At 37.3% G+C, this 12,004-nt stretch overlaps 1 protein-coding gene across 9 annotated transcripts; it reads right to left on the bottom strand.

Annotated features, from left to right (window-relative positions):
- Positions 1 to 623: 623 nt before the first annotated feature.
- On the bottom strand, positions 624 to 10,917 carry LOC145013385 (uncharacterized). 9 transcript variants are annotated; one of them, XR_013664954.1, is made up of 4 exons: positions 9,966 to 10,917; positions 9,860 to 9,894; positions 9,418 to 9,722; positions 1,787 to 9,309 (listed from the first exon to the last, which is right to left on the bottom strand). XR_013664954.1 is itself a non-coding variant. In XM_078972176.1 (3 exons), exons 1-3 carry the CDS (start codon positions 10,591 to 10,593, stop codon positions 728 to 730), a joined length of 669 nt encoding a protein of 222 aa, XP_078828302.1. In that variant the 5' UTR covers positions 10,594 to 10,917; the 3' UTR covers positions 624 to 727. The 9 variants fall into 9 exon arrangements, 3 of the variants coding, with proteins under 3 accessions (XP_078828302.1, XP_078828301.1, XP_078828300.1); XR_013664955.1 differs by having other exon boundaries at positions 9,418 to 9,508; positions 9,628 to 9,722; positions 9,860 to 10,917; XM_078972176.1 differs by lacking the exons at positions 9,418 to 9,722; positions 9,860 to 9,894 and adding an exon at positions 624 to 738 and having other exon boundaries at positions 8,666 to 9,309; positions 10,580 to 10,917.
- Between the last annotated feature and the right edge of the window lie 1,087 nt (positions 10,918 to 12,004).

Genomic DNA, 12,004 nt, shown 5'->3' on the forward strand with positions numbered 1-12,004 from the left:
CTTTCATAATCAAGAAGACGATCATAAAACATGATACTAATGCACTCTTCTATCTTTTCAGATTGGAGAAATTTTTATCTTTCTGCCTATTTGATTCTTCTTATTCGTTCTGCCATTCATTGAAACTTCTCAATGATTCAGAATTATACTTAATCTTGTAAGCATAAACACATTTACTAGACTTTTAGTAAATCATGACGAATAATCTTATTTTTCTTTGTGGTGGACTTGACCAGTTGCAGCCTTGTTTCTTCTTCTTCTGAACTCATCTCTTGCAACCATTACTCTAAGCCTAGTTTGAATAGATACAACAGCTCCTTGTCAATTATATGAAAAATACAACCGGAGAGTGGCCTACCTTCATAATAGCAACAACTAACGAAGCATGAATGAAAGAGAAGGCAATACTCACAACAATAGCTGCAGTAAATGCATCCCTGTCCTACAAGATTATTAAAATCACTATTTAAGTACACACAACATATAAAGATGTCACACCCCGAAAACCGAAGGCGGAAACATTTCCGGGGCAGACTCCATGTTGAGTATCAAATCCAATGCACATAGTAAGCGAAGTAAAACACGAAACATTACATTACATTACATAGATTTAATTACATCAGTTGAAAAGTAAATTAGTACAAGTTTCATAGTTACATAGTTTAACCAAAAGAAAGACGTAACTCCCATTCACTCCGTCTTCTCCAAAAGAATACAGGGTACCTGTCTAAGAAGAACCTGAGAATACAAGCAGTTTGAAAATAAGCAAAAAGCTGGTGAGTTCATAAGCGGTTTTTTTTTATGAAAATGTGTAAAATTCCTTTTAAATTCTGAAAATGTTACGACCCAAGAAAATCGCATATTTTCTTAAAAGTAGTTTTTAGTTAACTGATTACTTACACGATTCTAGATATGTATATTCATTATCCCAGGAAAATCCTATATTTTCCTAAAAGTAAGCTTTTAGTTTAAGATCACATTGTAAACTTTAACTCATAAAACTATTCACTGAAAAATCATGGGATTACTATCTCGTACCAAATATAAGACAGTTTGATATACACAAAACTATAGATAGATGTAGACTTAAATCTATAGGACTATCACCCAATACTAATTATAGATTCAAAACCATGGGATTATAATCCCATACCAAATATAGATTTAAAACCATGGGATTATCATCCCATACCAAATATAGATTTAAAACCATGGGATTATCATCCCGTACCAAATATAGATTTAAAACCATGGGATTATCATCCCGTACCAAATATAGATTTAAAACCATGGGATTATCATCCCGTACCAGATATAAGAATTTTAGATAGAAGATAGATATGAAGTTCAATTCTGTGAATAAACTTATATTAATACGTATTGTGAGTCGGGTAACCATGCTGATATGACAACGAGACGTCCTTGACGCTTGTCAGACGTTGGACGATATCCAGAATTTGTCACCCCAGGCGTGCCCGCCTAACTGTAGCTAGCAGTTAAGGTGTGGGATTGTCAGTCCTGAATAGATCTATTCACAAATTCCGTGCTCTCCCTCCAGGAGACTCTGGTTACACTTTCGGGGAGGATTTACTGATCATCCATAAAGGGTAGTGACTAACTCACAAACTAGTACTAAACTATTCACAGGGTTCTGATACGATATCAAACATACAAAAGATTATGAAACATAATACAATGAATATAGATACATACTGTTGGGATTAAAACCCTAATTAAGATTTGATGAACAAGATGCGGAAAATAAGAACAAACACAAATATGAAGATTATGTCGAATGATCACTCGATTTATTGAATTGTGAGGAACAAATTACACTTAAGAAAATAAGAATCTAACTCTACAAGAAACCTCACAACGTGGCGGCTACATTTTGCCTCACTCTTTTAACCATAATAATGAATAATACAAGACTATTTATAGGGAAAAGATAAGTCTTGGGCTTTTAACCTACACTTCATCTAGGGGCCCATTGCAATCATCCATGGAGTGCTTTGAAACCCTACAATCTCCCCCTCAAAGTATGGAATGGATGACAATGCTTTAACTTCCAAAACAAGCATCTAGCAAATAAAAAGATCTGCAACGAGGAATATATGAAGCAATCCACGAATCTTGATTCTTAAATAGTCTTCAAACACGGGCTCTAGGATATATAAATCAAGCACTGAAGTAATGTCTTTAAACTTCATTTTCGAATGTAATCCCAAAGAATCTTCATGAAAACCAAACCCGCCATAAAAACCCATTTCAGAATAAAGAAACCGAATCGCTTCTTGTCTTTGAAAAGCTCCCCCTCCAAGTCACAACCATCTTCAAATAAGCTAATGATATAAGCCATCAAAAAATATCATGTAACAACCCAAACTTTAAGATTCCTAATGCCACTTGATCGAGAAAATACTAGAAGTCAAAGATATAACAAGTCCTTAGCAGAGCTCGATAAAGAACTTCTGCTGTAAAGGATACTTCTCTGTAAAAGCTTTAGCAGAGCTCGATGAAGAACTTCCACTGTAAAAGCTACCTTCATAATTCTACCACAAACTTTATCAAAAATCTTCAACTTTGAAAAGTCACAAATCCAATTTCGAATGACCATACCAAATTCTCCCCCGATTTATAATAAAAAACATGATTATAAAGCCTTCAAATGGTTATGAGAATGATCTTGAATGGATAAAAATTTACTAAGCTCCCCCGTGACAAAATGATATTAACGATGAAGTATAAAATCCGAAAAATTTGTGAAAATTTGACGTTATCATGAAAAACGACTTTCTGAACCGCCAAGACTTGATGGAATCATTATTTTGCTGTTCACGAAAAAATATGAGCGTCGAAAAATCCAAAACTGTTCACTGGCCCTCGATGAACTTTTCTGAATATTGGGCCGAAACTAACACTTGCTGAAAGACAGGGGCTGGAATGGTAATTCTGCATCAATATACCCCTTTATATGCAACAAAATCTAGAATTGGTCCAAAATTGCCAAGGCATGAAACGCATAGGGACCAAAGGCGTCAAATCACTGAAGTTTCAGGGACCATAAATGTAACATGGTATCTTCTTCCCCAAGACGTCTTTTTACTGGAACGATGGTTATAAACGAATTGTTACAGGCGAGCACGAACATTGATATCAATGCTGAGATTTATACCGAGCTCATGAAATTATACACCTGAAGCGAACCCAATCGAAGGTTCATTTCCTTTCGTTTCCATTTCCGTTACAAGCTCCTTCAGGCAAATCACCCTTTCGCTCTAAGCTCTTTCGTTCCAAGAGCTTACATACACAAATTTGTTCCATGTTCTTTTCAAGCACGAGCCTTTATACCGATCCTTGAGTTTTGAATGCCAAATATCATACCCAAAGCGAACCAATTTCAAAGAAGAACCCATTCACAGGTTCGCTTCCGAGTACAAGCAACCGAAACCAAGTTCGGTCCAGGTTCATTGAACCGAAACCATGTTCGGTCCGAGCACACATTCGCTTTCGGTTCATCCCCCGTTCGCTCCAACCATTAACAAGCGAAACCAAGTTTGTTGTTCCAGGTTCGGGCCTAATTCATCAGCATTACCCCAAGGCAATTCCAGTCACAGGTTCGCTTATTGTTCTCACTCTTCTTTCGCTTCAAGCCCTTTCATTCCAAGTGCAACACATGAACACAGATTCGTTCATAGTTAAGCCCGATTCTCGCTCAATTTTGAGTTTTCATTATTGAGCATTGTTCATCCCAGTGAGATTCGATTTGTCCGCAGGTTGTCAAGCCCCAATCATTCGCATGTTAGACGTTCACAAGGAATCCGTTCAAGCCAATTTTGACTTTTCAATTTGACTCGCGAGAACTGAGTCCTGATTTTGGTCTCTTATCCCCTTAATGTCGATGCAATATTCACTTCCGTAAGTTCATTCCTTTCATCATCGTTCAGATCGATACTCTATTTGCACTCCGAAATACAAACTCAAAGATCTTTCAGATTTAAATTATTCATACCAAGATCACCAAATTCAAAAAATACGAACCACTTAGGAATGATAATTGATAATCGATAGAAATCAGTTTCTCATATCACTGATTCATAAGAAATTTGTGATATACAAATAACATCAACAAATTCATCGACTATTTGAAATTAATTCATACTTACGATGAAATCGATAATCTCAGTTGAATGACAAGTCTGGATAAATCCACGAATTGCTAAATGATTTTGAAGATGAAAGTGTTTCGATTGAAATACAAAAATCAATTAAACGAAGAATGAATCTGATGAAAGATCGGCATCATGAGAATCACGATTCAGAAGGAGCTTGAATCGATTAGACAAAAAGTGATTTAGGCTTTAAATTGAATCATATGAATAATAACGTTAACGTTTGAAGAACAGTAACTTATCAAGAGTACAAATATCTTCAGTCAAAGCAAATGATCGAACATATGGATGAACCGAATGAAGGATATACAAAGCAAGTGACGCACACGGTGTTTTAGAAAAAAAATAAATTAGGGCTTAAGATAATAGATCGTGTACAGTAATGAACCGAAACTTTGGGCTAAATCAATAGAAATTGATGTACGAAGCAATAGACTGATTTTGAACAAAACAATCGACATATGAATAAAATGCGAATTGGATTGAAATTATACCCATATGAACAGTAGGAAACATCATGAATCCCATGAACATTAGCTTGAACAGAATTTTGATTCCAAAATGCCAAAATACCAATAATCTTTAATAACTTGTGCAGAAAATCATCGAATCAAGAACCGATACTTCAAAAATCAATCGATCTTCAAAGACCCGCTCTGATACCACTTGTTGGGATTAAAACCCTAATTAAGATTTGATGAACAAGATGCGGAAAATAAGAACAAACACAAATATGAGGATTATGTCGAATGATCACTCGATTTATTGAATTCTGAGGAATAAATTACACTTAAGAAAATAAGAATCTAACTCTACAAGAAACCTCACAACATGGCGGCTACATTTTGCCTCACACTTTTAACCCTAATAATGAATAATACAAGACTATTTATAGGGAACAGATAAGTCTTGGGCTTTTAACCTACACTTCATCTAGGGGCCTATTGCAATCATCCATGGAGTGCTTTGAAACCCTACACATACAATGAAACTATCTGGCAATACATTCAGGTGATACGGAGATAAACTGAATCAGACATAGTTTATCTAATAACTTTATATACATATTAGTACATGATAAAATGAACAATAGAGAACCCCAAATTATTCCCATAATAATTTGATTAGTTTGGTTATTTTCTTAACTAAAATCCATTTAGTTGTAGTTGATAAATCATCCCTTATGCTCAGCATAATACATAAGGGGTAAAGGTATTTATAAATTTGCTAGATATTATTTGAAACACATCAATGTTATGTTTTAAAAACAATTATAGTTTGCTTGTATTCCCCCCTGAAAACATTGAAAAACAGTGAAAATGGGTAGGGGTATGAACTCACCGGACGAGAAATGTGACGATTTTGGATGCTAAACGTTGGTTCGGAGCTTGCAAACGTACGAGATTCCTATGTAAAATGAAAAGATACACATTTGTATCTAATTAGGACTTAGATTACTTAATTTTTAGGGACAAACACTTTTAGTCGTGGAAACACCCCCTTTCAAGTGTTTGGAAGGACCCGGGTGACATCTACGGACGTGTAATGACACTAGGGACTTAGAATTTGAGTTTACTCCCCAAGAGTAAACTCATACAAGATTTTTTGGCCCATAACACCCATTCCCCATGAGTTTACGGCCGTAAACTCATGGTGGGATGGTTTATGGTGCTTAATGAGTCGTAAATGGCTAATATCACTTGGGAATGCTTGGAATAATTTTTCCTAAGGCTTGGAATTAATTTAAAACATAAAATGACACACTTAAGGGAGTTTACGTCCTTGGCATGGAGCCTATGGCTGTAAACTCTCATACTCCTTAGAATATGTGTTTTTAAGGTTCCAAAGTTAATCACATGTGATTCTAAAAATTTCTACAAGCCTTGAAATGATTTTTGGGCACAATTTGACATGTTTTTTGGAGTTTACGGACATGGGACACATGCTATGGCCGTAAACTCTAAAATTTTGAGTTTTCTTGTGTTTAAACCCCCTAAACTATTTTTGGTTGGTTCTATTATTTATTCCAAGGTTTTTGGTGGTGTTGGATGGCTTTCTAACACCTTGAAAATGAGTTTACACCCATGGTTGAGGAGTTTACGGCCCAAGCACATGCCTTGGCTGTAAACTCATAAAAATCCCTCAAAATTCATGTTTGAAGTGTTCTAAGTCCATTACCAAGTTTCTAAAAGTCATATCTAGGTCTAGTTTGAGTCATGGAAGGGTTTAAGGGCTTAAAAACCCTTTTAAATATGGGTTTATGGCCTAAGAACCATCCTGGGCTGTAAACTCATATATAAGCCTCTAAATCATGAATAAATCTCGAATTTGAAGGTCCAATGAGTTTAGGAAGGTACCTTAGAGATTTGAGGCCTTAAATTTGAGTTTTGTACCCTTGAACTTAGATTTAGGAGTGAGGTTAGAGAGAGAGAGTAAAGAGAGGAAGAAAAAGCTTCAAATGAAAGGTTTAACATGTTTAAATAGGTCTCAAAGCATGGACACGGTGGAATTCTACCCGATACCGGCATTAAACGAGGCTTTTGGTCGCACCCGATTAAGTTACCGTAACCCAGCGGGAACGTTTCTAAACTTTTTGAAATAAACATTTTGGGCTAATTTCATGAGTTACTAAGGGGTTTCGACACTCATTAGATTATAATAAACACATAAGTTTAAATAATTTAACCCAAAACGAAAACGGAACGAATTGATAAATGGAGAATTTTTACGGGTAGAACGGGTTTTCGACGATGGAAATCTTCGGGTTGTTACATTTTCCCCACGTTAGAGGGAATTTCGTCTCGAAATTCAAAGATTAAGATATAGATCATGAATTGGAATGAGATACGGATAGATTTGTTTCCTCAAATCTTCACGCTCTCAAGTGGAATCGGGTCTCCGCTTGGCGTTCCAACGAACCCTCAATATCGGGACGCGACTTTGTTTCACACATTGACTCTCTCTCAATCTACGATCTCAATTGGTTCTCTCATGGAAGTTTCAATCCTGGACGACTTCAGTTTCCTCAAAGGAAATCACTAGGGTTTCATTAGGCAAGTACTTCTAAAGATTCGGAACGTTGGAGACAGGATTGACGTTTCTAAGTTCTGAAGGTACTCGGAGTTCGAAGGGTCTATTGTACCACGAGTTAAACTTTCTTTTCTCTCCATACTGTGCCATGTGTTTCCACGGCGAGACCATTAGTAGGACACGATATCCAACTTGGAATTTCCCAAGGTTTTCATTGGACATTGGTATAACTCTTCTATCAATCTAGTGAAGATTTAAATTGTTCTCGAGTCTGGATGATCTTCTCAACGGGTTCGCAGATGATTTCAGAACCAGTGTGGGTACTATCGGGGAATCGACTCTAGGTTAGTTGCGCGTCTCCTACCTTGGCGTAACACAAAGGAATCTGCACTTTTACTCCAACGAAAGGGTACACCTTTCCGTGTCGGGGTGGTTATGAGTTTGGTGATTCCGGAAGAATTTTCTGAATAGGTCTGCAATAATAGCTGGCAAAACCCAAGGATTGACCGGTTTTCTAAGGGTGTCTTCGGTGCCGACCAATTATGTATTTTTTCGAACTTATGAGGATCCACGTGTATGTCTTCATTGCTAACTACATGACCAAGGGAGAATAGTTTGACCGAACGGTATCAATACGAACTCCTAGTGATCACATCGACTCTTGAATGCTGCCTTGAAGCATCACTCTTCTGAACTCGTAGATGATGGTGTCTTGACCTAAGGTATATCTTCGAGGAGTAGTTGGCTCCCTGAACTTATTAAAGAAGTCATCTATTCGGTAAAGAGGATATTGGTTTTGACGGTTAACTCATTAAGCTGATTGGAGAACTCCTACATTTCTGCTGGAGTAAAGCGATACGGAAGTTTGGCTACGAGGGTAGTTCAAGGGATTAGATTAACATGAGACTCGACTTGGCATTCGGAAGAAATTCTCGCGAGCTCTTCGGGAAGATATCAGGAATACTACAGTTTTTGGGTGTGCTCTAGAGATCTTTAACTTCTTGTTTCTCGCTGATTGCATGGACTAGGAATACCTAACACTCCTTTTTGCAGGAGTTTTCGAGCTTTGATACAGAAAATGATGCGAAGATTTGGGCCAAGCTTGACACCATATCTCATGAGGGTCCGGTCAGAGGGAAAAGTTGAGACAAATAACTTTTTCATAACAAAATTTATCAATATGATCAGGACTCAACTGATACATGCCAAAGATAACATCAAAGATCTTTATTGAAACTGACATCAGGGCAATGAGGAAAGAATGATTACTCAATGTAAGGATGTAGCTTGAGGATAAGTCGCTAGTGCACTCATTCTCACTGGTAACCATATTGACAGAAAATGTTTCGATTATTAGACGAGGACTATATTTATGAAGATATTTGAATGAATGATTAATAAAACTTTCTTGGAACTAGATTCGAAAAGAATGCGAACATAAGAATTGTCGAGAAGAAATATACCCGCAGCGGTGGAATCAGCGGTTGCTTCCTCTTGCTTCATAGTTGAAACCATCTTGGCGTTGTTGATGTTGTTGGTGGTTGCTGCCTTTGGGCAGTTTCGCTTGAAATGCCCGATTTCTCCACAACCATAGCAGGCTTGTCCGGTACTCGATCCGGAAGCTTGATCGATTAGATGAACTGGTGTTTTGCAGTTTTGAGCGGAGTGGCCCTTTTTGCCACATCTTTTGCAGATCCTATCGAAGCACAGGCCAGGGGTATAATGGTGATATTTGCAGTTGTTGCACCAAGGGAGATTACCTGCATACCTAGTGGTAGGTGCTTGAGCTATAGGCACAGTAACAGGAGTAGCAACAGCTTGAACTGTAGACACAACGACAGGAGTAGTGACAGCTTGAACTGTCACTGTTTCGCGCCTCTTGGAGGGTCCTTGGGAACTCTGACCCTTCCGCTTTTTACTCTTATCACCTTCATTTTGATGCTCCTGAACATTTTCATGGTTTTGGAGGTTGATGTTACTTCTTGGTCCACTGAACCTGTCGGGGCAGAAGTATGTCACTGCGGCAGTCATTGCATTAGAAATAGCCAATTGGAACATCACTGGGTCGGTAACATCTAAAGTTTCAACACCTGTTGGGGTTAGGGTACTGCGGAGAAAGAAAAAAGAAAAAATGAATCAGTTTTTTAAACACATTTTATTATTATAATAATAATGATAATAAAAAGATGGTTAAAAAAGAAGTACAAAATAAGACCTTGGAAGGATGAATAACTAACTCTTGGCTACATTTTAGTATTGGACGTTGCCATATATTAAATTCTCAAAGCTCTGTTTTAATTTGATTTCTAAATTACATGAAACATTGAAACCCATGTTAATCGTTTATATCATATAAAAAGTGAATAATAGATTGTAGTTGAAACCCATGAAAAATGCTAATTATTGAAAATTTATTACTGCAAACCTATTTAGATTGACGACTACAACCACCTAGAATGCTCCACACAGCTCCAACAGGTGGCAGGAAGCTCCACACAACTCCAAAAGCATGGGAGAAAACTTGAGACCAACAAACACAATAGCTAAGCAAAGCATAGAGCAGGGGTAAAATGGTCAAAAAGGCAGAAAACACTTAAAAGTTCAAATAGCAACCATAGCAGGTTAATGATGTAGCTATAAAATTAGCAATTAGATACCTAAGAAAGAAATCACAAGTTTCCCCAAGTTTCCCCTGTTCCATCAATTAACAAAATCAATAATTCAAAAATTAGGTTAATGATGTAGCTAATTTTTTATACTCACAAGAGAATGAGGGATTGAGTCAGATTGAGTCAGAAAGAAGATCGGGTTCACGGAAATGTTTCAATTCATATGCATATGTTTCATCCCAATAACTTTGATACCCCAACATGGATGTAATTGTTTCAGAATTAGGTTCTTCCGTGTCAGAGCTTTGAATACATTCCATAGAAAAAGAGTATTAGCATTTTGCAGCATATGTGTTTAAGTAGATTCTATCTCAGAAGAAACTAACATATAAGATACCACACTATCGAAGGTGATTTAATGTTAACGAGTTATATTAATAGTTCAAATTCTGGTGATACAAAATTATAATAGAAGTTTCTTCTGTTCAGAGATCGCAGTAATCAGATAAGTGTTCATCAAAATTGTGGAATAATTTTGGTTTTGAATGTCTATAATGAATGTTTGGTATTAAGCTCATGTGATTCGGTAGCAGAGATAAATACTGATAGATATTATCAAATTATAGAATATAAAATTTACCAATAGTTATCAACTAATCATGATCTTCTTTGGATTAATAAACACTTCACCTTGGTTAATCTACCCTGATTTTTACTGATGACGGAGTCTAAGAAGCCAAGGAAGGCTCACCGGGAACCGATAATTACCTCCACCTCCTCATGAATAGATCGATCGTCCCGATCTACCAGTCGCTACTTGCCTTGCTCAATCGGACTAGTTGAGTCCCCTCCCTATGTGTAATCGTCTGGCGAAAAGGAAGAACAACCAAGGAGACCGCCGAAGCGCCCCCCAAGCTACGACGAGAAGTGTTGTTGCTTCTCCTTTCTCGATTAATTGCCATCATCGAGCCACCATGGATGCTTGCGTTCCAACCTTTGTTTCTCGATAGATGAACCACAACCACAGGACCAAAACTCCCGCTACCTTCATCATTCCGATTCCCCTTTTTCGAGAAACGAAGTAAGTGAGACTTGAGAGTATAATATTGAGAGTTGAGACATTAGAACCAAAAAATAAAAAACATGGGGAATTAGAAACAAACGAGCATTCCTAATATTGAGACTTGAGAGTATAATATGGAATTAGGGCTTTTTCTGACAATTTCAACATCGAGTGGGAGATATGATGGTTCCAGTGGGTAGAAGTAAGTGAGCCTTGATTGATTTCAACGAACGGGGAAGAATCGGTGGTGGCAGTCGGAGTGCAAGGGAAGAAGCAAGAAACACTCGATGTAGGGAGGCGGAGGAAGACCGGAGAAGATTTTTGTGGTCAAAGAACACACCCAGAGCTAAAGAGGGGAAACAAGGAAGGAATGCGGGTCTTCTATTTTTTTTCTTTTTTCCCGATGCTAGTTGCTCAAGAGCGCGTTTGCAAAATTATAAAGCAAAATTTCTAGACGACACGCCTTTGATATAAGCTCCCCCCCCCCCCCCCCCCCCCCCCCGTGTTTTTTTTGTGAGACACTAATTTTAGGGCGCGTAAAAATGAGCTTCTTAAATTCTTCAAATTTCTAAATATCTAACATTATTTTTAGGGCACGCCCTTTTGCGTATCATTAATCAGTGCGTGTCTTAAATAGCACGTCATTAAATGTCTATTTTCTAGTAGTGACCAGAACGGTTGAAACATTCGGGGGTGGAGGACATCATGTACAGTATCATAACAATGCAAACTAGTAAACAAGCAACAACGTCATCCATTGTATTAATAGTATAATTTGATACAAGTGTGTTCTTTAATAGTAGTAAGACACCAAAAATGAATAATCAAAATAAAAGATGAGTCTTGAAGGTGCTCCGCCTTCTCAAAACTTGGTCATTGGTACCTGTCTACTGGTGACCTGAGAATATAGGTTGTTTTGAAAGCGTAGATCAACATTTAAGCTGGTGAGTGTTGGATTAGTGTCTAAGTCCATAACTATTTTGGTATGTACTTGACCCGATGGTGCATGGTCCTTTTGGGTTGCTTTCACCAAAGCAACTTGATAGGATGAATTATGGAGAGAAAGGATTAAATATGATTTATTAATATATTATGAGAATAATATATTAAAGGAGAATTCATATTGTTTA

The sequence above is a fragment of the Lactuca saligna genome, chromosome 8 (assembly GCF_052625555.1).
Source record: "Lactuca saligna cultivar CGN05327 chromosome 8, ASM5262555v1, whole genome shotgun sequence".
Classification (NCBI taxonomy): Eukaryota; Viridiplantae; Streptophyta; class Magnoliopsida; order Asterales; family Asteraceae; genus Lactuca; species Lactuca saligna.